The following is a 27,571-nucleotide window of genomic DNA, read 5'->3' as shown; positions in this document are numbered from 1 at the left end:
CAGCAGTGACAGGTTCATGGTTGGACTGGAGGATCTCAGGTCTCCCAACCCTGATGGTTCTCTGACCCTATGACCCTCTCATACTGCCAGAAGATAAATAGAAATAAAAATCACTCAGCCTTTAGTCCAATTTTCTTGATACATGATGAGTACATGGAGGGTGATTATATTATAGGCCTTGGGTGGGAACATGTTTGGGAAATGATTCCTGGATTCAGTTAATTTTTCATAAAATTGGTGGTTCAGGAAGCTGCTGGTTGTGTTGGATTGTGCTGGTTTTCAGCTGTTATTATGTCCATTAACTGTTTGATTTCACCTTTTTTGTGTAACTTTTGTTCTAAATTGGATTTCTAACCCATGATTTCTAGGTAATGATCATTTGAAATGGCTTGACTAACAGTTTCTGTCATGATTTATCTTTTTAATATGGGTCATTCTTACTCTTCATTCTTTGTTCCCCCCGTGTAAAGGCCTGGTTTTCAGCTGTTATTATGTCCATTAACTGTTTGATTTCACCTTTTTTGTGTAACTTTTGTTCTAAATTGGATTTCTAACCCATGATTTCTAGGTAATGATCATTTGAAATGGCTTGACTAACAGTTTCTGTCATGATTTATCTTTTTAATATGGGTCATTCTTACTCTTCATTCTTTGTTCCCCCCGTGTAAAGGCGAAAAGTTTATTCTTACTCTTCATTCTTTGTTCCCCCAGTGTAAAGGTTGGGGGAAAAGTTTGCTAAAGTTTGGATTTGGATTATTTAATTTTTTTGGTGTTTTTAGTGTGGGTTGTTTGGTTAGGTTTTTTTTTTGGTTTTTTTTTTGGGGATTTTTTAATATTCCCTCAAGGAACTATTTAATTTTTTCTTCAATTTTGTTAATTTTGTTGCTTCATTCCAAGGTGAAGCTGAACTATTTTATGAAATGTTCTGGTCTTTGAGCAAGTTAATGGAACAAATTGTGTAGTTTCTGTCCTCATAAGCTTACAGAAACTTATAGTGTATGTATTCATGGTTGGTGATGTAAGAAATAGAAATGTGACTATTCAAACAAGTAGCTGAAGCAAATATTAGTTCATATCTTTCATATTGTTAGATATATTGAAAAGTCTGAGCTGTGCCAAGCGAGAAAAGAGGAGTTCAGTTGTGTTCATCTAGGAATTGCTGCTCAGTAAAGTGAATCTTCCCAGTGTAGTAATATTACATTTTAATTCTAAATGAAGTTTTCTGATAATGTTTTTAATTAATGTTTAATTAACATTGCTAAGAAGGAAATTGATGCTTTCTCTGTTGTTAATTTAAGTACATGTTAGTAAGATTTGGTGTTCTTAAGATGTTTAGAAAATTCTGATGTTCTCCTTGTTGTCTTAGTAACCATACAAGGCTGGGAAAAGCAGTAGCTGATGGTGCACTGCACATCTTGTAATCTGTAATGAAAACCAAGCAGTAGTGTGTGTGTTGCTGTTTTGAGAGAGAGAAGTACAAAGTTAGACTGGTTTTTTTGGGTAATGTTGAAGTTGATGAGAGAGAGAAGTACAAAGTTAGACTGTTTTTTTTGGGTAATCTGATGTTGAAGTGACTGTTGGGGCATCTGGAGTTCCTACCAGTCTAATGTCTATGGTTGTAGTTAGGAAAGGGAATACCTTCCTTTTAAGCTGCGTGTAAAAATATTTCTTCTATGAGAAAAGAACTATGGATCATGTTAAAAATAAAAATTGAAGAATGATTCTTTCCACTTTAACCTATTAGCTCCAATTCTCCAAATAGATTTCAGCAGGGACTTTCTAAGGAGAAACAGGTGTTTTTGAGCATGGCATTAGCAAACTTTCCTTTATCAAAAGTATTTGAGCTGATTAAGACCAATCTAAACATAATCAAACTCAGTTACAATTCTCCTGCAACTTTGTCTGCTGTGAGAGTTGCTCCATTTTAAGGACTGACATGAGACATGGTAGGAGATACTGAACCTGAAAGAGCAATAGCTCTTCAACTTCCTCACTTCAGGCTAGCCTGAAAATGTTGTTTGTTCACTGTACTGTAGTACAGTGCAGCTAGCCCTGCTCAGGAACACATTTATTTCCTCTTCCTTTCAGGATGGTAGGTCAGGTGTTGGGAATGAGGAGCACAGGTCTTGCCCCTCCTGAAATAGGCTTAGACTTCTTTGTGCTTTTCTTGGTATCGCAGAACTAAGTGGTACCCATGAAAAGCCAACAGATTCCTGTATTTTGAAATACAGAAAGCATTCTCTCTCTTTTTTTATTTATTTTGGCATTATATCTCCCCTTACCCTTCTCCTATTTGCACTGCTGTCCCTCCGAAGAGACGAGCAACAAACCAACTGCAGCTATTTTTGCATGGGGCACATATTAACCATTGAGTAAACGTCAGAGGTTTGAAAGAGCTTATTTTAGCAGAAGCATTTGGTAAAGCCCCTATATCCATAGGCTGTGTGTATATTCATTAACTATTCAGGGCTGTAACATAATACAACAAAAGGAAGTGTATTTTAACAGAGATCTGTAATGACCATACACAGACTGGCACTCAGCCAGGGGGGAGAGGCAGACGTTTCTCACTGCTATTTCTAGGCTTGTGGCATCTAGATGGATTGAATTTATTTCTCAGATAACGAAACTGGCGAATACTTACTGCAGTGTCACGATCCTGCGTTGCAAAAATACACGTGTTTGATCCCCAGAAGTTGATTGCAATCAAACCTTTGAAGGCAGTGGAAAACTGAGCCTCTCCCATTGGGCTGCCAGTGTGACAAGATTTATCCTTCATATAATCCCATCCCAAATGGTTTGTGGCAAGGATGGGAAGAACTGATGTGCTAGTGTGAATGGAAAGTATATAAATATTTAACAGAATATCCTGTCCTGTAGACTTTGTTATCTGTGGAAAGTCTTGGATTCTCCCTGTAGCAGAAGCCCAAGTGGCTTTGCTGGCAGAGCATCAGGAGTCCTTGCCCTGGTGGTGAAAATGAATCCCTGGAGCTTGGAGTATGTCTATGTACAGCTTTGACCAACTAACACTTATGCAAAGGGATGGAGATGCTTCAGCTCTTGGTCTGCTCTATGGCTACAAAACAACTTCTGTGTCCCAATGTAGCAGGAAAATAAGAATTTGTTCCCATCCCGGGACATGTCAGTGATTTAAAGAATGTTTTGATAAAGGTAAATGTCAGAAGAGCACGAGATACATAGGAATTTACTGTGCTCAGAGAATCTGTTTTGTGTGTGGGATGTTGGTGGGATACACCAGGATGTGCTGAAGCAGAAGATTTCTGAGCTTTCACACAGGTGAGAAATCACACATTACCTGGTCAGTCCAATGCTCTTGTTCTGCCAATTACCCTGTTAGTTTTTACCACCTTCCTCCTGTTCTGTGACACGCTCAGCTAACAACAGATTGTCTGCTTTAAAAGTAGATCCCTTTATGGTGTGATGCTCTAAATAATACTTTACATCTCCAGGCCTATTTCTGTACCAGAATGCAGATGTAAATGAATTCTTTTTCCTTCGGTGAATCACTTGAATCAGCTGGGAGGGAAGTTTTTAACTGAACAAATGCAATGAAAATGGATGTTTGTGGAATACTTGAGTTCAGTTCCAAGTGAACAGAGATGTTAAAAGCCCCTTTAGCAGCTGTGTCAATACCAATTTTTCTGCTTCTTGAGTACAGAAATAATTCAGGTGCTGTTGGTTAAATAGTTTGGTTTAGGTGAAAAGTAACACCTGCTTTATTTAACCAGTGCAATATTTTCATTTGAGTGATTTAAAAATTGATCACATTGCATTGATTTGAGTGCATTAAGGGATTTGCAGGTATGTGATTAAATTGATATTTTAAATAGCTTTAAGTGTACTGCCCAGCTGGGAAGTGTGCAAGTGGATTTGGAGATAAAACTTTTAGTTTGTTTGGTTTTGAGACAAAAAAATGTATTGTGTTTAGAATGTAGTTACACAGACATTTCACATTGAGTGGACAAAGCATTTGAGACATCCTGGAGGAAAGCAACAAGTATTAAACCAGGGACATTCTGTTTTTCAGGTATATCAGTTATTTTCATGTATATAGCAAATTGGTACTTGTAGGAAAAAAACATCTTGGAGCTGCAAAATGTTACCATGGATTAGATTATATAAAAAAAAATGCAATTTCTGCTGCCATGACTGTATTGACATATTTAGCCTGTGTTATGAAATAATAGATTTTGGTGTTGTTTTTTTTTTTTTTTTTGGATTGTTGAATTACCTTTTTTCCCCAAGAAAAAATTGAGTAACCATGTTTAATTTGCAGAGCACCAGAGATCATACTGGGATTGCCGTTTTGTGAAGCCATAGACATGTGGTCGTTAGGGTGTGTGATTGCAGAGCTGTTTCTTGGATGGCCACTGTACCCAGGAGCACTGGAATATGACCAGGTAGTAGAAGAAATGTCACAAACATATGCAAACTTTCTGCCACTTAAGAATTTCATATCGTTAATCCCAGAATTTCGAATGTATTCTGTAGCATTTCTTCGAGTCTGTTCAATGCTTTTAATTGACTCTTATTGATTGTCCTAGAAACATGAATCCTGTTCCTAAACCAGACTGTATATGGTGCTACTTTTTTGAATTAAATGTCAGTTTGCCCTCCTTCCTCTACCTTGCAAAACAGATGTTGGTATTGAAGCTGCTTTTTCTGGTGGAAACCCAAGTTTGCAGCTCCCATCACTGCATTATAATCTCTCTTTCACTTGCCATGAATGGGGTTGACTCTGGAATGTCTATTCAGATGTCAGAATTAATTGTCTTCTGAATAATTTCTGATGCTTTCTGGAAATCCAACAAAGCTCAAAGATTTGAGAGCCTATTGCTTCATAAGGAACAAGAATCAACTGTCAGAATGATGCTGTAGAGATGCAGTGGCAAAGCTTGGAGCTGTTGAGGCTGTGCCTTTGCTTTGTTGGAGATTTCAGCTCCTGACACCATCAGCATTAGTGAGCTGACTTACAAAAAGTTGTTTCTAATGAAAGATGTAGAACATTTTTCTAGTTTAAACACTTAAAGAAGTCTGTAATTTTCTAGCCTAATGTGGAATTTGGAAGGAATTTAATCAGCATCCTGACTATCCCCACCTGGTTTTGAACTTTGTCATTCTTACTCTTCATTCTTTGTTCCTCCAGTGTAAAGGTTGGGGGAAAAAATTCTGTTACTATGCTAAAGTTTGGATTATTTATTGTATTTTAAGTGCTTTTAGTGTGAGGGTTTTTTTAAAAAAAAATTTTGTTTTTTTTTCATATTCCTTCAAGGAAAAATTCACATTCAGTAGGAGTAGGACAATGTCTTCTGCACCTAGAGGTTGTACTCACACTCCCTTTCCACATGGAATGTTTCCCTGAAATGCAACTGTGTCAGATGGGGGAAAGACTGAAACACTGGAAGCAGCAAACGGGAAGGATTTTGATCAAGTTACATAAGGAGAGCATGCAGAAAAATACCAAAATCCTCAAAGTTCTGTATGCAAACAAAGCACTGCTAGTGATTTCCCTGCTTAGAATTAAAATGATACATTTAGGATTTGAATGGGTTGAGGAGTTAATGACAGCCACTTTCCTTAGCCTCTGGTTTCTGTGACCCAGCCTAAAACCCTTGTTTATATAGGTCACTTCAGAGGTTTGTTTATGTATGGCTTTCTCTGAGAGGAGACAGCAGCACCAAGTGCTCAGTGTTAAGTTTCTCCCCTATGTAAAATGTAGCTGTGGAACTACAGTGCTCTGAGCATGGTTGGGTTGGCCCTTTTTTAAATGAAATGACAAGGTTTTAACTGCGTGGCTCAGATTTTTGAAAATAAGAGGTAAATTGTTTTATCCTGTTTTTATTTTCCCCTCAGATTCGTTACATTTCACAGACTCAAGGTTTGCCAGGAGAGCAGTTGCTAAGCATGGGAACGAAAACTGCAAGATTTTTCTGTAGAGAAACGGATGCACCATATTCTAGTTGGAGATTAAAGGTAAACAGTATAATGTAGTAGAGAACAGCATATTATTTTGTGAGCAGGGAGGCTAGAGAGGCCAAGATTTGCTACAATAGCATTAGCTCCTTTCTGCTGTTTTATACCAGCTCCTGCTCTGTATCCCTCCCATTTTTTCCATTCCCCAAAAGCAACTCTCCAAGTTGATGCCCAAGCTGTTTCCTCCTGCTGGTTGGCCAGAGGCAGGTCTGGACCAGCTGCCAGGCTGTGTGTGGCCACTGCATGGCCACCAGTGGGGAGTTCAAATTAAGCCTTGTATCTCCAGAGGTGCTAAATGAGTGGGTTTGTTTTCTTTTCTTTTCTTTCTTGCTCAGTGACTGCTTTTCACTTCACTTAAAGAATTTGTCTCTGAGGCCCACACTGCTCTGTGAGAATTTATCCAAAACTGGCTTCAGGATCAGAAGTTCCTAGGAGAAAAAGGAGATTAAGAAACAACATGACTGTGTACAGCTCATTTCCTTCGGATCTCCTGCTAGAACAGTCTTTGTTGGCAGAGAGCTGCAGTGGAGTGGATGCAGATGAAAGGAAAACAAGTGTTCTGTGTTCTGCACACCTTGCTTCTCTCCAGGCCACACCATCACACGGTGGCCAGAGGAGCTTTCCCTTCCTGTGCAGATGTTTTTATTGGTTTCTTAAATTGTGTGGCTTCATGGCCCAACCTCACCATACTCCAGAGGACTGGAGTGAGGAGCCAGGCTGTGTTGACATGAAGCTTCTGCAGCAGCAAACAGCTGCTGAGCCCCAAGCAGGAGCTGTGTAACTGCAGAGTGACTTGGTGAATCCCTGGTGTGTGCAGGGCCAGCTCTGCCCTGCCACAGCTCCACGGGGTCGGGTTAGGTGACAACTCTCCACTTACACCGTCCTGATTAATCCACTGTTCTGTTTTCCCAAGCAGTTGATCTTTAGGTGACAGTTTACATCTGGTTTCTCCATGTCAGAGAACCTGAGTGAGTTCTTGGTGCAGACAGCACCAAAGTTTCCAAAGGTGTTACCTCACAGAGGTGCTTAGTTTTGGTAGGAATCATTGGTCACCCCTTGCACTTTCTGTCAAAGTTAATTTTGGCAACTTTTCTGTAACCTGTATGTCAAAAATCTTTTCCCTGGAGTTCTCACCTTGCCCCTTGCAGCAACAACCTACTAATGCTGTCTGTGCTGAAGGAGAGAATTTGTAACAGAAAGTGGTTTACCAGCTCATAAATCACTGATGGGTGATTGCACTAACTCTCTAGGATTCAATGCTTCACTATTTGAAATATTTACACCAACTGCTGTGTACATGGAGGAATAAAAATTCAAAAAAAAATAAAATAAAATAAAAGAGAAGCCAAGAAGTTGACCAGAGCCTGCCTGGGTTTTGGTTTGGTTTTCTTACAGTGATAGGATGTTGCTGCTGTTTGGAGTGAATGATCTGAGTTTGAGGAAATTGGTAAAATACCAGTAATAGGAAACCTGAGATACATAAATATACAAGAGGGTTTCATCAAGCAGCTCTTTGCTAGACTTTCAGCACTTCTTGTGTGATTTACACACTATCTGTTGTAATCCAGTTCTGTCAGATATAAAATGTAATAGTTCTTGTCTCTTGATTGAGAAAATGAGAGTAGCCAGCAAAGCAGCACACAAATACACAACTGAAATACTCATTGTTTGGAAAAAAAAAGTAGTGTTTTTTAGGTCAATAAATATGTAAAGTTACTTTGTAGTCATGAGTGACCTTTATTGACAGCTGCTAAACCCAACTCTCCTTTTCTTTCCTTTGAGACGTTGGAAGAACACGAGGCAGAAACAGGTATGAAGTCTAAAGAGGCCAGAAAGTATATTTTCAACAGTTTGGATGATATAGTGCACGTGAGTATTAAAACCTTCTGCCTTTGCCAAAGGAGTGTGTGGGAATGAATGATGATTTTAAAACATTGTATTGGTTTTGAAGGAAAGGCCTTTTAAAATATTATTTATTGTATCTCACTCATATCTATTCTCCTGTGCTGCCCTGAGGAAAATAGCTATGTCAGCTCTTGGGGCTTTAATAATGATTAATTAATTAATTTTATGTATAGTCTATACTTTCTTTTCTACCTTATCTGCCAGTATGGGTAAATCAAAGAATGCACATGGAACCTGCTGTCTTAACTCTGTAACATACAGTATAATTCTGTTATCTTAACACTATAATTCTCAGTGTAATTCTGTTCATTTAAAAAAAAAAACATAGCTACTTCCTCACTTTTCATTAGCTTTCTAACTCTCTAGTCAATAACAAAAGGAAATTTTTCATTGTCTTCCATATCCTGAAAAAAAATCAGATCTTGTTGCAAGAATGGCATTGCTACGTACCTGGAATTGGTATTTTTTTTGAAGATCACATCTCTAGTTTGAGTTAAACCATATAAAGATCTTTATCCTAAATCTTTCTTCTTAAATACCAAATCCCAGACTGGAATAAATGCTTCAGGGGTTTTTAGTTGGGTGCAGGGGGAGCAGTGGGTGTGCAGCAAAAAGTAACCAATTCCAGGGGATAAGTTAACATTCACTCTACCCCATGCCATAAAAACACTGACTATTAGTATTTATGGCAGAAAGCAATAGTAGAAAGAGTTAAACCAATATGCATATCTTCTGTTTTATTCAATGCCAGGTGAACATGGTGATGGATTTGGAAGGAAGTGACCTGTTGGCAGAGAAGGCAGATAGGAGGGAATTTGTCAGTCTGTTGAAGAAAATGTTGCTTATCGATGCTGATTTAAGAATCACTCCAGCTGAGACCCTGAACCATTCTTTTGTTACCATGAAGCACCTCCTTGATTTTCCTCATAGCAACCAGTATGTGACACAGAAATCTCTGGTGCTGTAACTCGTTTGTCTAAGAGTCTTGTTTCTTTTGCTATCAGAGAGAAAAAAGTGTTTCATCATTGTTGTAACCTCTTAGAGAATTCTTTAAATGTTTGCAATGTTAGGCACATCTACTGGGTCAAGGATAGTGGTTAAGAACTATGTTTTTTTCCTGAAAAGGAGCAGATCAGTAAATTTCTAAGCTGTTTTTATACATGACTGCTAAAATTCCAGCATTGCAGAAACTTGGGCTTTGTTTTTGGAAGTCTGAAGAGCCCTAGTTTCTGGCAGTCACTGGGAGCTAGGGACAACATCTCAAGGTTAACATCTCAGATACCTTCTTTTATTTTTTGATAACGTGCAACACATTGAAAGTTTTCTTGCAATTGTGGAATTGTGTATTTCCCTGTGATTTCCCAAAGTACAAGTGTTTCACCCAGAGAATAAACTTTCCATCCATCTGGTTTACTGTCCTCCCTATCTGTGCACAGGTGGGAGAAAATGATGCTAGATGCACTTTCCTTCAAGTGCAGTATTTTCCTTGATTTTAAAATATGCCTCACAAAGGCCTGACATGACCACAGTAACAGCAGTGTTTCTCTTTTTTTCTGCTTCTGTGTATTGTGCCATTCTGGGAAATGTGGCCTTGGAACTAGTTTCATTTTTCCTTTGTTGTGGGAAATTGTTTTATACATTTAACAACACGAAATTGTGATTAAAGCAATTTATTTTCTGGTTTTGATAGAGTGAAGTCCTGTTTCCATATCATGGATATTTGCAAGTGCAGATCCAATCTGTATGACTTAAGCAATCGCAATAAAACATCACTCATGAGATCAGTTGCCTCAGGCAGTGCAGCTAACCTGACTGCAAGCTTTGCCAAAATTGGGCCAGTAAGAAGTCAGGTAAAAACAATGCTTTGTGTTTTTGGGGTTTTTTTTTAGTCTGTTTGTTTGGGTTTTTTAATTATAAGTTCAGTTAATGGGGGTTTTTTAATTAATTTAATGATTGTAAACAAGAACATCTGTTAAGCGACAAAATCTTCTGTCTTTTACTCTCATTTTTTCCTAGTGTTTTTTTAAATAAACCGTTTAGAACTGAGTGTATCGAGTTCCAAACTGGGATTCTCAGTGCTGTGTTCTGGTGCCCTCCAATGGCCAAACGGGAGGGCTCCCTGGGAAACCAAAATTGGCACTTTTTGAAGCTGTTTTGGTTGTTTGCTGTATAAAGGGGTGGGACAAATGTGTGAGAGATTTAGAGTCAGTTCTAATAACGTTACCTGTTCTGAATCTGTTCCCATAGGCATTAACTGCATCTGCCCATTCAGTTTTGCACCAAGGGATTCCACTGCAGGCAGGAACTGCTCAGTTTGGCTGCAGTGATGTTTTCCAGCAGGCTCTGATTATATGCCCTCCAGCTCTCCAAGGTATGCTTATCTGTAATTGTCACAGTCCTAAAATATATATATATATATATGCCTGTCTGTTAGCACTATTCAAGTTTTCCAGTCTATCCACCTCAGGTTTATATTTAAAAGAACTTAATCGTGTCATTAAGAAATTAGCATGTGAGTCAGATCCAGATGCACTGCTCCTTGCTGAAGGAAACAGTAAATCAGCATCTGCAGAAGGTGATTTAAGCAATCCAGAGCTCATCTTCATATACCACACACACACACTTAAATTTCTGTCTGGGATAAAACAGAGGAGCACAGTGGGAAAGCTGAAGCAGAAAGGAGGTTATTCTGCAATAAAATTTGAGAGGAAACAACAAAGATGAAGGGGATACCAATGTCTTAGCTTAGTAATAGTCATTTATGGAAAAGGAAAAGGAGTTTATATTGTTTGTTTATAAACTTAGCTTGAATATAATCTTCATCTCCAGAGATGCAATTTATTCATCTTGGTGATGTTTAGCTTTGTTGAGATCAGAGAAATTATGGAGTTTATAAGAAGGAAGTTTTTTTTTTAAGAATGGCCTTCAAACTCCTCCTTAGTTCTCCCTCTGCATTTTAAGGCTTCAGAAATCACACTAGAATCACTCTGAAGAAAAACCAAAACACTTTTAAGATAGACTTAAACTCCAGGAAGTCTCAATGTCTGTAGATAAAGACAGATAGAGACAACTTCATCAGTAATGGTATTTGCTGCAGCTGCATCTGCCTTGGGTTCCAGGAGCTCCTGAAAGCTCTGAGTACTCACTGTGTGAGCTAAAGTTACAGCTGCTTCATACAGATTTCCTTCTGAGCACTTAGTATGGCAAAGTAATTTCTTCCTTAAGTTGTATGTGTTCTTTACACAATGCCATACTCCATAATTAAAATCCTACTGTTTTCATGATTCCTGGATTAATAAAGTGATTGATAGAAAAGGAAACAGTACAGGCAAATACTTTATCTGTGATCTGTATACTGTATTCTTAGCAGGATGATAAATTTCCGAATTTAACCTCTGCTACAGCTGAGATGAAGGGACTGTATTGTTTTCATCACAGAGGTGACAAGTTGAGTTGCTGGCACAGATGAAAAGGGGATATTAATGGTATCTGGCACTGCTTCAGTGTTTTCCAGCTTGGCTGCTCTGTGGAATATCTGAAGTGCTAAAACTCACTACTACTGTCAGAGCTACGATGTTGCTCTTCTAGGTGGCTGTGGGGAAAAAAATCAACTGCATTTTGAAATTAAAAGCTTTGAAGTGCATGGTTAGAACTTAATGTTGTGTTAGGGCATGAGAGAATTACATCAGATGAAGATTTTATTTTATCCTTCACTGTAAAGATTAAAAAAATCCTCACCAAAACAGTTTGAAACTTCAGTGGTTCTCTAGTAGTTACCTCTGAACACTTATTGTTTAATCTTTGACTAAAGCACAAAGTGCAGTTAGAAGATGAGATTAGGTATCTATTTTCCCTAGCCAGTATTTTCTCCTAGCATAGCTGTTCTGTCACAATATTTGTTGAAAAAAATTCCTCTTTCATTTTAGTTTGACGTTATTATGTAAAAACCCATTACTAGTAGTAAACATTGCAGCATTGCTGTGTCTGTTACTTCCCTGTGACAATAAGGAAAACTACCCAGGGCATGAGATGCATCTTTTTCCTATTATGCTCTTGTGGTTATATTCTAACAGTCTTATGGATTGTATTATTTTGATGGGGAGTGAAATAGGATTGTGAATCCTACTGCAAACATTTGATGGCATGCACTGAAAATCCTACAGTGTTTCCCACAAAGGGGATGGTAGCAAGGAGGAACATTCCACATGTGGCATTGCCACATATAAGAGCTGAGGGGAATGGGTTTCAGCATGCTGGAAATGCAGAGCAGGAGTCAGTTGTGAGAAGCTTTGAACTTCAGTTCTGCTTACATTTCTCTGCTTCCTTTCAAATTCCTTTAATGTAGTTGGTGATAAAGAGTAAATGCTTAGCTTTGCAGAACTCTCTGCCAAAGTCATTCCTCTTTCTAGTAATCTCTTTCCAAATAGTAGCTATTGGAAGTTCTTTCTGGAAATTACAGCATCAAATGTTTGTTCAGATGAGTTATGGCACAAAATTCTTTCAGGTGTTGATTCGTTTGGTTTGAGAGTCTAAATTACTGAATGAGATCATAAACACATCAAAAAACAGTGAAACATTTTAAAATTGTCCTTTGTGTTTGCATTTTGCTCAGAAAACACATGCAGGACCTGGTGTTTTGTTTAAAGCTTGGGTATGTGTTTTTTCTCCCTGGCAGGAATTCCTACAAGCCACAGCAAACCCACCAGTTTCTCCCTGAGGGTGGATAATGCAGTTCCCTTGGTGACCCAAGCCCATGCAATTCAACCACTGCAGATTCGAGCAGGAATCCTGTCTCAGGTTTGCTTACTTTAAAGTAAAAATCTGACTTATTTAATTAATTGCTGGGAAATATTTTTAAATGCAGGGTTCTGTTGCAATCCCCCTTGTGTTTTGTGCTGAGCTGCACGCAGCAAACAGAAATTCATGGGTTGTAAAATTTTCTTTGCTCCACAACAGACATGGTCAAACCAGACCCAGCAGATCCTGGTTCCTGCGTGGCAGCAGGTGGCACCAGTGGCAGCTCCAGCGACTTCTCTGGCCTCTGAGCCTGTGGCTGGCCCACAGAGGCTTGGAGACTGGGGGTAAGGCCACCGAGTTTTGTGCAATACCTTGGATTTAACCAGGGCTACGGATGCTGATGCAAATGACTTGCAAAATAAACCTGCCTTTCCTTTTCCTCAGGAAGATGATTACCCAGGGCACCCATTACAATTCAATGATACCACAGCCTCTTTTAACACATCAGATAACCTTGTCTGCCCCTCAGCCAATTAGTGTGGGCATTGCACACGTTGTCTGGCCTCAGCCTGCAGCTACCAAGAGGAACAAGCTGTGTCAGAACAGGTTGGTGGAATATTTGTAGCATTCCAAGGCAGTGTACACATTGCTGCTGTGTTGTGGGCAGGGGAATTACCTGTAAAAGTGGCATGTTTGTTGGAGACAGTTGCTCTTAAACAGTCTTTTGGGAAAATGTGTCCTTGCTGCCTGAAGTTTTCAATGCTGTTTTGGTAACTGGCTGGAAAGATACTTGCAACAGGAAGAGATTTTAGTTCCTTTTGGTTAGCATGTGCCTATTGTGATAGCAAAGTTGTTTTTACAGGCTTTGGGAAGGTGGAAGAATATCTTGAAGTAGCTCTGAGTTATTCCTAAGCTTATGTGTGTGAGGATATATCATGTTTAGACAACTGAAAATGAAGACATACTGTATAACAGGATTGCACTCTACTTTGAGTTGTGTTTAGGATAGTCTTTCTTTCACTGGTAGGCAAAAAAACTTCAGCTGCTTGCTGAGGAAAATGTGCTTCCCTGCCATGCAAAGTGTTGGAGAAGGCATGGGATGCTCTGTAGGGGGAAAAGCTTGGGTTACCTGGGCAGTGTCAGCAGGGAGTTCATCTGGAGGCTACCAGCTTTTGTTTTCAGGGAGAATATTGCAGGAAATCTGGCCAGGTTCTGTTTGCTTGTTTTTCACCTAAATGGGATTTTCAATATCCTATACTGAATGTTGTTGTAAATTTCAGTCTCAGATGTTACATAGTTTGGCTCTTTCTTGTTAATGTCTGAAATCATCTATGCCAAATATTTACGACTGTGTTTACTGTTCTATGTTTACCTTTATACTAGGTTAGAAAACTGGTGGTTTAACCCACATTGCTTGCTTTCCTTTCACTGTAAATAGTGCAGTTTTCACATCTGTTCGTAGAGATTCACTCAATGCCAAACACTTTCTTTTTCACAGGAGCAATGTGTTACAAAATACCAATATCCAAAATTCAGCCTTTCTATCTCCAAAGATACTTAACCTGAAGGCTGTAAAGAGAATAAGTTGTATAGAAGCACAGGACAATCTTAACTCAGAAGGACAGGAAAGGAACTGTTGCGCAGCGTCGGTCAGGCTGGACCCTGATTCATCCCTCTCAACCACCCAACGCCAGACGATCTTCATCGCCGGCTCCCCCAGCCCTGCAGTCAGTGTCATCACCATCAGCAGTGACACCGATGAAGAGGACATAGGACAAACACATGCACTGAGGGAGTAAGAATCAGTGTTTATTCTTATGAAGGTTTACTTCAATTCTGGGCCCCTCAGCTCAGGAGGGACATTGAGGGACTGGAGCAGGTCCAGAGAAGAGCAACGAGGCTGGGGAAGGGACTGGAGCACAAGTGCCATGAGGAGAGGCTGAGGGAGCTGGGGGTGTTCAGCCTGGAGAAGAGGAGGCTCAGGGGAGACCTCAGCACCCTCTGCAACTCCCTGACAGGAGGCTGGAGTCAGGTGGGGGTTGGTCTCTGCTCCAAGGCCACCAGCAGCAGGACAAGAGGGCACAGACTCAAGCTCTGCCAGGGGAGGGTTAGGTTGGATATTAGGAAGAGATTTTTTCCAGAGAGAGTGCTCAGGGATTTGAATGTGCAGCCCAGGGAGGTGGTGGATTCCCCATCCCTGGAGGTTTTCAAGCTGAGACTGGATGTGGCACTTAGTGCCATGGGCTAGTGACCATGGTAGGGTTGGACTCAATGGTCTTGGAGGGGGTTTCCAATTCTGTTGATTCTGTGATTCAATGTAGTTGTCTTAGCACAGCTACTGGATTTAATGACTCCAAGTTAAAAAAAGAAACCACTTCTAATCAAATTTCAGAGGAAGTTAACTCTGTAGCACTGTGTTCTTTGAAAGTGAACAGCACTGTCAAAACCGAGAGGTGGTGTGTTTGCTCACTCTGGTTGTGTGTGGCAGGTGTAAAGGGAGCCTGGAGTGTGAAGCCTGCCAGAACACCCTGAACATCGACCGCGTGTGCTCGCTCAGCAGCCCTGACAGCACCCTGAGTACCAGCTCCTCCGAGCAGTCCAGTCCATCTCCCTGCAAGAGGTCCAACAGGTAAAATCTCATGCTCCTCTCAATGAAAAGAAAGCTCCTAGTACTCAGTTTATACTAAAAAATGCAGAAGTTTTGTCTTGTTGCCATCTGGTTAGCCTAGACGAGCTATTGAAGAGGGAATTTGTTGGCCTCTGGTTGCATAGCAGAGACTGTTGTGTTATCATTCCTAACACATCTGTCTTGCTGCACTAGAAGTTTTCAAATACTGAATGAATGGTGTTTGCACAGATAATATAAACATGTTGCTGCAACTTCATTTAGAACAACAATTGAGGGTTGCAGAATTAAATAAGCCAAAACAGCATGTGACAGATTTGGAGTTACCAGATCACCTTTAATTTTTGCAGCCTCTTGTTCTCCCAGTGTGTTTCTTGTGATCTTTAATGACACTGATGCCTTTTTTCTTCTACCAAACATAAGCCTCACTTAGGTGAACTCTGTTCATATCAGCAGCTTAGGCTAGTCATGATGTAGTTAAGTCATATAAGTAGTAACTTGAATTAAAAGTGAATAATACAGAAATTGAGTTTTATAAAGGGTTTTATTGGTATTGCCTTATTTTACATAGCATGCTGTAAGGACATGCTACATTAGCTGTAAAACCACTAAAGGACTCGACCATGTGTTTAGGGGTTAGTGAATTCACTGCTGGTTCTTGCATGTTTTAAGCTAAGCATGTTTTCCACCAGTTTTTAACAGAAACTGGGGGTTTCATGTTTTTCTAGTTTATAGAAACTCTCAATTCTCGTGTCTATCCTCCAACCAGGAACTTTGTTAGCATCTACACTTGCTTCTGATACAAGCATGGAGCTTTCATAACCGTTAGCAAAAGTTATTATTATGAGTAGGTTTCTCCACTGCTTTCCCCTTCCCCTTTTTTTTTGCTTTAGCAAAAGCAGTGGTTGAATAGGTGATTTTATTTACCCAATGCCACTTGACCAGCATGGATTTCACAGACCACAAGAGCCAAAACAGCTGCTGTGTAGAGAGAGGGTTGGGTTTGTCTCCTTCAGCTCCATCTGTGGAACAGAATCTGTCACTCATGCCCAGGCAGAGCTCTCTGCAGGAGCTTCAGAGACCTAGTTTTTCAGTAGATAAGGTCTCCTGTAGCTGCTGGTGGTTGATATGCAGATGGGAGAGAGCTGCTGTCTCTGTGCAGATTGCTTCCTCAGCATTCCCTGTCCCACTGTGACTCTCCTGGGCCTCAGGGATGGATTTCCACAGGCTCCGGGATGTGGCAGGTTTTGAGAGGGAAATTAGATCAGTATGTTCTCTTTTGTAATAACCATCAGGTGACCTTTATGTTTTGATTCAGGAAGAAATGAAATTATCTTCTTCAACCTCTTGTTTGACGTAAAAATCTAAATTTCAGAAGAAGAGTATTTTAAAAAAAATAATTACAAAGTGGATGCAAGTTGGGTCTTCCTGTAGAAGTTATCTCCTCTGAGCCTTGCAGTTTGTGGGTAGAATGAGTCTGAATATATGTGCTTGTATAATTAAAATGTGTCATTTTTATCCACCTTTGAATAGTTTCACTGCGATAAATGCCATGTGTTCATTGACTAAAATGTGTCTCTGTGGTGTAGATAGATTGGTTTCATTGCAATGCCTTTGTCTTTGGGTAGTATGTCAGATGATGAACAGGAGAGTGGCTGTGACACAGTGGATGGTTCCCCAAGCTCAGACTCCTCAGGCCATGACAGCCCCTTCGTGGAGAACAGCTTTGTAGCCAACACCAATAAGAACAAGGAAGCATCAGTCACTCCTGACACCAAATCAGCTGTTTGCACAGTGGTGGTACCACCAATGAGACTTGAAAACAGGTTACATCTTGATGAGCAGATGGTGAATACAGGTGAGTTGGTTCAGGTGGTTTGTTCTTTCCATACCAGTAGCTACGAATAGAAATTTGAGAGTTAATTCAATAACCACATATATCTGAAGGATTTTACCCTACTCATGTATCTGCTAATCTGTAATAAACATTTCTAAATACTGCTGGGGTTTGACTTGAATTAGTGTATTCTTTTGGGAGTTCTCCCTGTATGCTGAAGCAAATGAAACTCAGTGTAAGTTTTGTCAGAAGAGAAGAGTGACAACAAAAACATAACCTTGTTTGTTTCTATCTGGGCAGATGCCTCGTGCCAGCCACTGAAAAAGGGTCGCTCTGTCCTGGGAAGGATAAACCAGTCTTCTGTTGTGGGAAACAGGCAGCAGAAACTCACCTCAGCTTTCCATCAGCAGCACCTAAACTTCAGCCAGGTATGTGTAATTACAGCTGAGAAGGACTTTTTTCTGTCTTGAGTTCCAAACATGCTGAGTGCTCACAGTTTCAATTGCTGTCAGTGGTTTTCAGCAGTTTGATTAAAGAAGTGTTCAGAGCTTGAAAAATGGATTTCAACTTACTGAGCGAGTCATAAGTGTCTTTCTCTTAAAACACCTGACTTTGTTTTCCAGAAAAATAAAAAAGCCACACTAGGAAAGTTACCAAAGCACACAAGACAAAACGAAAATATGTTAGTGGTTTTTTTTCCTACTTCCAAATTCTAAAATGCTCCTAGTGTGCAGTTAAAATCTGCAGCTGTATCTCAGTCTGGTTCTGTTAGTAGTGTGCATGAAATGCTCATGGTTTGAGTGTCTAGAGATGAGATAGTTCTCAGCAAACCCAACTCTTTCTGCCCTTTGCTGCCAGGTGATGAAGCTGAGGAGAGAATAACCTGTGACTGCAGTTCAATCCAATGTTAGAACATACCCAAAGTTAATTTAAAAGCTGCTTTTATTGTTACCCAACAATGCAGTGAATGTGTCTGCTGTGGCTAAGAACTGAAGTTGACACATGACATCAAGTTTAAGCCCCTTTTAATTAATTAATTTTGAGCTGTAGCTGCGCTGAGCTCTCTGATAGCTGGAGGTGCTTTAATGTAAGAGCAGTACCTGTTTGTGTAAGTCTTGCAGAGTAACTGTGAATATTGTCAGTTCAAGACTAAATGCAAACGTGCTCTGTGGAGATAAGAGGATTTAGTAGTAATGACTTGAATAGTTGAGGCTGAAAGAAACATTTGGGTGGGTGACACAGTCTCCCCTTCTGCACGATTATGCAAAAGGATTGGCTAATTAATTCTAAGCAAACCTTAATATGATCAGCTTGGTATTAATTTTTAATCTCTTCAATTACTGCAGCTCCTCAGCCTCTTGGCAGAAAGTGTAGAATGTTATTTCCATTACAAAAATGTATGCTGATCCTTCCTTCTTTGGTAGATGCCCTGTGTAGTTTGAAGTCTGCATCATTGAATGGGAGTAATTGATTTTTAGTCTTTTCTCTTCGTAACTGTTAACGATTGCCACCTCTTCCTGTGATCATAGCCCTAGACTTCTGTTTGCCTAGTTGTCTCAGATATTTTCAATCCGTTTATTATTTTTTCTGCTCTCCTCTAAAATTTCTCTCCTATTTGTCCTCTTTGTGCCTCATTATGGTGCCCAAACTGAATGCAGCACTTCCAATTGATGCCAAGCCAGTGCTGAGTAGAGTGGAATAAGCACCTTGCTCATGTGATACATGGTATTTCTGTTAAAACAGCCCAGCATGGCATTTGATCTTTTTTTTTTAATTCCTTTTTTCTTTTGCAAGAGCATTAAAATGACTTGTGTTCTGTTTTCCATCTCTTATTGTCAGATTTCCTGTCTGTGCTACTATCTCAATAGCTAATATATCTTATTTTTTTTTTTGTCGAAGCATTTAATTATTCCCGTCTCTATATTTCTCTTGATTTTTAAGTTGACTAGTTTTAGTGCATTTATTCCATTTTTCAAGGTCTCTTTATGCTTGGGAATACTAAGAGCTGCCTGTTTCTGTGTGTGTGGACAGGTTCAGCACTTTGGATCTGGGCCGCAGGAGTGGAATGGGAACTATGCTCCCCGGAGGCAGCAGGCTTACATCCCAGCCAGCGTTGCTGGTCACACCTTCTCCCTGCCCCAAGGAAGCCCAAACCACAGCACCGTGCACGCTCATCTCTCTGGCAGCAGCCACCTGGCAGGACAGCCTGCCATCCTCCCCTACGCGTCGTCGGCGCCGCTCGGCACGGCGCCCGTCGCGCACCTCCTCGCCTCGCCCTGCGCCTCCAGACCCGTGTTACAGCACCCAACCTACAGCATCACTCACCCCGCTGGCCTGGTGCACCAAGTTCCTGTGGGCATAAATCCTCGGCTCCTCCCTTCCCCAACCATCCCTCAGACTCAGTACAAACCCCTCTTCCCACCCCACTCGTACATCGCGGCGTCGCCGGCGTACACGGGATTTCCACTGAGCCCAACCAAACTCAGCCAGTATCCCTTTATGTGAGGACTCAGACACAGTACCTTGAGGAAGCTCAATGATACAGGAGTCTGATTTGAGAAGAAACATGGTATTTATTAAATATTAGCCATGGCACAACAGGAAAATTATTTTTTTGAATCGTGTAGACTTGGGTGCAATTTAAACAACTCTGAGCTTTAAAAAAAAAAAACAAACAAACTCACTTTTAATGTGTTTTGCACATTTGGTATAACTTGTCTTTGGTCATGTTATCTTCTTATATAGTAACTTTAGACAGGTGACTTATGGGAGCAGAAATCTGGTTTTGCTCCTGCTATTTTTTATAAAATTGCCTTCTAACTAGTGCAAGACACGTCTACATTTGGGAAGCCATTCAGTGTACAGAACTAGAGCAACAGATGCACATGTGTCAGCAGTACAGTGTAGGAGTAACTCGTTTGTATTGCGTATCTTGGTGTTTAAATGTTGAGTCACTTATATAAAAGTTGAGCTGTTGTTCTTCACATTGCATGTGTCTTTTGCATGGGCAAAAAAAAAAAAAAAGAGAAGCCTAAACATTGCTCTTAAATGTTGGTGTCCTAATAATCTCAGCTGCATTGTAAACTGTTCCCACACATAGTGCCTTAAATATTTGAGGTTGTTAATGTTATGACTTATATATAAATGTTGAGGACTGCAGCACTTAAAAATTCAGATCTGCTGATTTTTTTGATAGCGTAATGCTCATTTTGGGTTTTGTGTGGTATGATTTTAGTATTGGGTGTGTTTTCCTTACCGAGGAGGCAGCATGTTTTGCTGTAGCTGAATTTTGCTGTCTTTTTTCCCCCCCCCCCAGAATGATCTAGCTTCAAGACAAGACTTTAGTAGTGCTTAAGACGAGTTGATTCAGTAGCTGTTGAGTAGTGACACACAGGACAGTGTTTCATACTGGTAAACAAAACTGCAATACAACCTAAGTAGTTTATTTTCAAGGTGTTTGTCTCATTGGATCTAATACAATGTTTAGAGGTGCAGTAGGCATGACTGACTAGCTAATATGAAAGGAAAAGCCAAGTGCTCCTTGATCCACGACGTGGTTTCACCTTAGCTTGAGCGAACCATGCAGTATTTAACGACTAGTAGCAGAATATTTACTATTGAAGCTTGAAAAGACGTGAGTTCTTTGTGTGCAATCTTTCATTTATGCATGGGAGAGATTTTAGTCCTTTTACATGGCAGTGTTTGTTTTAGCCTGTTGCGGGTGTTTGCTTATTTAATACATTCCGTCAGGGACGTTGGTGAAATGCTTTTTCTCATCCTTCTCTTCCCTTAGGGAGTTGTGTCTCTTCGTTTTGGGTTTTGTTTTTTTTTTTTTCTTTTCGTTCAAATGAAGTTGCTTTTGCAGCACCAAAGACTTAATCATCCATTTCCTCTAAAAGGTAGCTACTTTTCCATAGACCTCAAGTAGACTGTAGTGTAGGGATGGGATTTACAGAAGGTATTGAGCTGAGGCTGTTTTAGCTTATGGGCAAGTAATAAATTGTATCATTTATCTTGAATGTATCATAGATAAGCTGCTATATAATGATTGCCACTTCAGATAGCTGTGAAATTAGGTGATTAACTAGTTCTTTCTTAGCCTTCTAATTTCTGTACAAGTCTGTGGACATGAAATAGAAGCTGGGTTTGGGTTTGGTTTTTTGTTTTTTTTAAAAATTTTTATTTCGTTTTCATGTTTGAAGTGTCGTAACTACTATACTGTAAATGATGGAAGATGATTGCATATGTTGTTTTTTTTTTGGGGTGTGTTATTTGCATCAGTATTTTATCTCCATTAACTTTTGAGCTCATCACTGCATATAAGTGGATGTATTGATGTAACTTAATTTTTTTTAATGTTTTCATATTGGCATTGTGTAGACACTTAAGCTGCATCTTGCAGGCTTGACTTAACTTTTTTTAAAACAGAATCTGGAATACAATCCTTGCAATGTTGACTGGAATAAGAGTTCAAAGCATTTGAGTTAAACTCTGTCAATAAGCTAATAACTGGTAATCTTTTTCCTTTCCTCCACTAACACAAGCAGTGTTTTATTTAATGAATGTCTGAATGAAATCAATGTGCCTACATTTGATTTATTTTTTAAGCAAGAACTACAATACAACAGTATTAGATCATGAAAAAAGAAAAAAAATCCAATAAAAATACCAGCAGTACATTTTTAATCACACTGAAAATTAAGAAACCTAACTTTTCCCAAAAGTTTCAGTGTTTTTAGTAACCAACTCTATGCATTTTGTATGAGTGTGTGTATATAAAGTATACATTAGAAACTAGGAGTATCCTGATGATGAATTTGAGATCTTACCAACACATATGTAAAGCCTAAGGATAGGAAGTCAAGAAAATGCTCCAATTGGTTGTCCACCTTCCCACTTCAAACTTGTGCTGTCTGGTCCAGCAGGTAGTTTTCTGTTCACTCCCTTGTGTTGGGAAGCAACACGAGTTTGGTGCTTACTCCATTGCAGGCAATGGACACACCAAGAATCACCAATGCAAATGGAGTACATGAATTTTGTATTGTGATAGCAAAAACAAATAATAAAATACTGCAGTTGTTTTGTTTTTTTTTTTTCTGGGGCCATGGGGATCATCATTGGTCTGATGTATTTACTGTACTTTCTTTTTACTGTGCTTAAGGTTTTAAGCTGATGTGCTTGTTCAATTGACACGACAGGACCCTAAGGTGTGCAGGAAGAAGTTGCTGTAAATGCTCCCCAAATTAGATCTGCTGCTCTTTCTGTGTATTGTAAGTTTAGAAGTGTTTGCATTTCAAAGAATGAAATATTTGGGATCCTGACACGGCTTAAATTCAATCTACCAGGTGACTTCTCCCCCCTCCTGCAATACACTCTGAGAATGGATCTTGGCACTGCAAGTGTCCAGGGCCTATCTGCAGAAAAAAAAATAATAAATAAGCTTTCAGGGTGAGGACCTTTTCTGTGAAAAAAGCCCTGCCCTGAGAAGCATTTGTACACAATACCATTTGAATGCCTTTTTTAAATAAAACACTGCATGATGATGGAATTGCATATCTGCATCTTACTTTCCTTTGCAGGATTTTGTATGAATTTCTCGTGTTCGGTTTTTAACTTTACTTCAGGGTGTTTTATTGGTCAAACATGCTACTGTATTAACTTTTTTTGGTTTTAATTTTTAAATTTTTTCTGTTTTTACTGCTAATTAACTTTGGTTTGTGTTAAGTAAAAGTTAAATCACACTGCAAGCTGTAGGAAGACTTGTTCTAGAAACACCCAGTGATAGAGACTTGATTAATGAGGTTGAACTGTTACTGTTTAACAATTTGTAGACTTGTGGCTTTTTTTTTTCTTTTTTTTCTTTTTTTTTTTTGCTTTGGATTTCTATGCTACACTAGTTCGCCATGTAGCAATTGCACTGTGCAATATTACAATATGAGGACTGGGAAAATTTTTTATGGATGTAATGTCTCTTACAGTTTGCGATAGTATTTCTTTCTAGTTCTCAGTGATTTAAATGTGACCAAGCCTTCTGTACTTTGTCACAAAAAGCGGGTTTTCCAGGTGACTATTTTGGTGAGTGTCAAAATAAGAATTTATGGTGTATTACTGTCAAGATTCACTTTGAATTAAAATATATATTGCAGCAAATGACTTTTGGTGGCTTCTATTTTCTTTTGGCTGTGCTGCACCGAGGCTGGATGAAGGCAAAGATGATGAAAATTCACTGGGAGGGCTCTAAAATTCTTATGTGATCAGTTGACTAAGCTTCTCTTCTTGCTGAAATCTTAAGGCTTGTTTTGGAGGGTCTGGAGATTCTGTCCTTGGTGCAGCCAAACCTCGAAGGTTCTTTGTTCTGCATGTCCCACTTGTACAACTTTAGAGAGAGGTTCTCTGGCCCAGATATCAGCAGACACCTCGCTGCTGCTGAAGTTCATACCCAGCCTGTAGCAACGTCTGCCTGGGCAGCAGGAAGGTGCTCCTGCTGCTGCAGGTGGCCCCAGGTGGTCAGTGGCTCCAGATGGTCACCTGGGACGGTCACACAGCCGTGGAAGGCACATTTGGCAGTGCTGTTGTCAGCCAAATGTGCTCACTCTGCCGTGGGCTTGCAGTGCCTGCTGAAATCTGGTGGTTTGGAAGGTGCAGTAATCAGAACAGACAGGAAGCTTTAATTTGTGAAGTACAAGGTGCTGCTGATACTGATCCTTCACAGCACTCACTCTCTTCAGTGGAGGTTGGTCAGAGTGTCTGCAAAGCTTTTCCTGCAGCACTGGACCTCAGGTGACCTGGAAATGAATCTATCCAAATCCTACAGACACCTCTGTTGTTTTGAAAGCTGCTTCCCTTTCATTTGTTACAGTTAGACTCCTGCATTGTTGGCTTTTAATTGCATGCTGGTATCTAGATCCCACTTTTCCCATTGCAAACAAGGGCTACTGCCCTAGTGTACTTCACACTCTCACTTTTGGCAATGTCTAACAAACAAGGAAGAGCAGCCTGAGCCTTTCAGTGGGAATATGCTGCCTGTGAAGTCCTTTCCATTTTTGCTTTCTATTAGTATGATGTCCAGCTGTCCCCTATGGTTTTTCCTATCCTGTGCAAGGATAGGACTAGGACAGGCAATTATGAGTAAATAATCTTCCTCTCAACTGTCTTCAGGATGACTAACTGGTTTAAAATTTGGTGAGTATTTTCCCTGTCACTAAATGCAAAGGACAGATTTGTACTGCAGTTAAGACAGCAGATTCATTCAAGGAAAAGCTTTCAGAGTCAATGGGGCTGTCACATGCTGCAGATCTGTAGTGGGACAAATGGGTTCAGGATGATGCTGTGTTTTCTCAATGAATTAGCTTAGGTTTTCAGCTGGAGAGATGATCAGTCTCTGGGAGCCAACAGAGGAGCTACTGTTTTGTCCCACTCACAAAGCAGTATAGCCCTGACAACCATAGGAGATCCACATCCATCACTGCAGCTCATGCACACTGAGTTCAGCTCCTGTGATGCTCTGGGGCAGCCTGAGCCAAGGTTTGGGGAAGGTTGTGACACAGTGCTGCTCCCTGCTTAAAGAGCTGTGACCTCCTTACAGGCCCTTAATGTCCATGTGTGTTTCACATAGTGCAGAGCTCTGGAGAACACCAGAGAGATACTGCAGCCCCTCCTGCCTCTCTTCCCACACTGAACTGCTTGGCCTGCTGTCCTGCTGTGCAGGATAAGGTTTGACGGTGATTAATGTTAATTATATCTTCCTGCCTTTCACCTGTAGGAAGTTGCATTTTCTCTCTCTCGGGAGAGGTGGCTACGTGCTCCAGGCAGATTCAGGCAGTTCTAGCTGCCCTTGTCCTGGGGAACAGCACTGAGTATTCTCTGTTAGAATGTTGAAGCTTCATGCTGAGAGGCTGAAATACACATTTGAGTGGATTATTCTCCTTAAATCCTGAAATAGCAGGTAGAATAGTACTCACCTTCAGTGAGAGAGACTGGTTCTCTCAACACATCTCAGCCAGCTAGAGTAGACATACTCACCTTCAGTGAGAGAGACTGGTTTTCTCAATACATCTCAGCCAGCTAGAGTAGACCTTCCCTGGCATGGAGCATCTTGATTCTTTCTCCAAAGTGAGACATCTCTTTTAGAAGATGAACTGCCTTGTAGCATTAAGGATTTCCTAGGTCAGAGAAAACCAGGTTAGAAGTACATGGCACTTCACCTCCCACATGTGTCACCACAGAAGGAAATGCATGGGCAAAATATATGTGCTGCTTGCAAAGAAAAGTACCCGGAAATCAAGAGTGAAGAGCATGTGAGCATTCTAGGAGAACAGGTATGTAGAAAAACAGATCTCAGCAGCAGCCATGGATGCACAGATACCTGCCCAGAGGTGGAAATTACCTTTCTGGACAAAACAAAAACTCCAAAAGAAATAGTACTAGGAAAGTTGAGTGTAGGAACTAGTTAAGGAAATTACCTTTCTGGACAAAACAAAAACTCCAAAAGAAATAGTACTAGGAAAGTTGAGTGTAGGAACTAGTTAACTACAGTTCCTTGGTAAAACTCCAGTGATTTTTCACTAGGTGTAAGAGATCCAGTCATCCTGCTGGAAAACAGGCATTTTTAAAATCCTTTTGAAATAACAACTCAAGCTGCTGTATATAGTTTATAGGTAATACATACACACATTGTGTAATGGAAAATGAGGAGAAAACTGTCATGGTTAAGAGCTGGATTGGGCACTGTCAAAATTAACTGATTGATGGCTCTGTCACAAAGCTGTGTCATGGCAGAGCCTAGAGAATATGAAAATGATGGAATGAGGTTTCCGCAGGAAAAAAGTACCACCAGATGGCCCTGCACGTTTGCCTTGGCCCTGGGCTCACCGGAGTGATGAGTAAGCTCTTCATCTCTCCGTAATCATCATACCACTGCCATCTTCGCTCTGGATAATCGTTAGGAATCATCACGGGGAAGCTAATTTTGCACAGACTGAATTAGTGATTTGAGGAAAAAGTAAACCGGCAGAAATGGGGCATATGAGTGGCTGAATAATTGTATTGGTGACATTGGGAGTGTGCTGAACAAGGCAGATAAAAATGCTGTGATGCTGTGAGTGCTGGGGGTAACAGGGTGTCCAGCTGTGGCTGAGCCATGCTCAGGATTGATTTACCTCCAACCTGGCTCTGAAGAATTTCTCAGAAAGACAACAGAATTGCTGGGAGGCTGGGGTAGCTGTCCTATAAGCAACACTGCAGCTTTTCAGAATCAGCTCTTGGGGTCCTGGAGCACATTGTGCCCCAAAACCACCTTTGCTTTGTTCCTTCTCCCATCATCACTGCCTGTTGCCTGCAGACTTGATCTGGGAATTGAAAGAACTCATGGAAGCAGCTCCAGGAAAGAGGTGATACTAGAATAAAGGTTTCATGGTACCTCTGCTGAAAACAGTAATTGCAGAAACCACTAAATGAACTGTCCCAGTGTTTGGTCTGAGGGTGACTGAGGCAGCTGCTGGGGCTCCCTTTCTCTGATATTCCTCATCCATTTCATGTGCTGGTTGGTCTCCTGGTGCACCTTTAAGCAGCACAGAGACAAACCTCTGTCCCTTGGAGCTCCCCTTTCAGTCTGGAGGTCTGAGCCGTGTCCTGGGCAACGAGGGAGGACAGGATCAGACCTCACCCGTGTTTGCACAGTGTGTGGCTGGAGACACAGCTGCCAATTCGCTCACCCCCTGCAGTACTCTCGAGCTTCTCTATCCTCAGAGCTGTTTCTGCTCTTGCAGAAATGCTGCGAGTGGTGCTCGGTGCTCCGCAAGACAAGGCGCTGGGTGGTCCCTCGGCCAGGCAGGGCCATCACTGGGGCTGTCCCGGCGACTCAGGGCTTGGGACATCAGCCAGCAAGAAGTGCTCCCAGCGCGAGCAGAGAGAGACTCTGAGCCTCGCCAGGTCGGGGGAGCACACACCGAGCGGGAGCGGCTCTCCTTACAGCCAAACGCAGAGCCGGAGTGTGACTGCTCCAAAATCTTGGGGAGGTGACTGATGCTCAGAGCTGATGCCTCGTTCTGCAAGCACAGCGGGTGAGGAGCTGTCCCTACACCCAAACGCAGAGCCAGGGTGTGACTGCTCCAAAAACTTGGGGAGGTTACAGATCCCCGAGAGCTGATGCCTCGTTCCGCAGGCACAGCGGGTGAGGAGCTGTCCCTACACCCAAACGCAGAGCCAGGGTGTGACTGCTCCAAAAACTTGGGGAGGTGACTGATGCTCAGAGCTGATGCCTCGTTCTGCAAGCACAGCGGGCGAGGAGCTGTCCCTACACCCAAACGCAGAGCCAGGGTGTGACTGCTCCAAAAACTTGGGGAGGTGACTGATGCTCAGAGCTGATGCCTCGTTCTGCAAGCACAGCGGGCGAGGAGCTGTCCCTACACCCAAACGCAGAGCCTGAGTGTGATTGCTCCAAAATTTTGGGGTGCTGACTGATCCCCGAGAGC

The 27,571-nt window shown here is 40.9% G+C and overlaps 1 protein-coding gene across 2 annotated transcripts in view; it reads left to right on the top strand.

Annotated features, from left to right (window-relative positions):
• Window positions 1-23,249, top strand: part of HIPK3 (homeodomain interacting protein kinase 3) — a 46,695-nt gene extending 23,446 nt beyond the window's left edge. Inside the window, exons 2-15 of one of the 2 annotated variants that reach the window (XM_009074443.1) lie at window positions 4,298-4,421; window positions 5,875-5,994; window positions 7,777-7,863; window positions 8,651-8,835; window positions 9,590-9,749; window positions 10,147-10,270; window positions 12,575-12,696; window positions 12,856-12,980; window positions 13,081-13,242; window positions 14,135-14,431; window positions 15,125-15,265; window positions 16,891-17,120; window positions 17,400-17,527; window positions 19,131-23,249. In XM_009074443.1, coding sequence (XP_009072691.1) covers window positions 4,298-4,421; window positions 5,875-5,994; window positions 7,777-7,863; window positions 8,651-8,835; window positions 9,590-9,749; window positions 10,147-10,270; window positions 12,575-12,696; window positions 12,856-12,980; window positions 13,081-13,242; window positions 14,135-14,431; window positions 15,125-15,265; window positions 16,891-17,120; window positions 17,400-17,527; window positions 19,131-19,604 — 2,479 coding nt within the window. In that variant the 3' untranslated portion in view covers window positions 19,605-23,249. The remainder of the gene's footprint in view (window positions 1-4,297; window positions 4,422-5,874; window positions 5,995-7,776; window positions 7,864-8,650; window positions 8,836-9,589; window positions 9,750-10,146; window positions 10,271-12,574; window positions 12,697-12,855; window positions 12,981-13,080; window positions 13,243-14,134; window positions 14,432-15,124; window positions 15,266-16,890; window positions 17,121-17,399; window positions 17,528-19,130) is intronic. The other variant, XM_009074444.1, reaches the window with a different exon arrangement.
• The last annotated feature ends 4,322 nt before the right edge of the window (window positions 23,250-27,571 follow it).

This window comes from Acanthisitta chloris, unplaced genomic scaffold (genome assembly GCF_000695815.1).
Source record: "Acanthisitta chloris isolate BGI_N310 unplaced genomic scaffold, ASM69581v1 scaffold15375, whole genome shotgun sequence".
Classification (NCBI taxonomy): Eukaryota; Metazoa; Chordata; class Aves; order Passeriformes; family Acanthisittidae; genus Acanthisitta; species Acanthisitta chloris.
The sequence above is the reverse complement of the archived record's forward strand: the minus strand, read 5'-3'. Positions and strand labels throughout refer to the sequence as shown.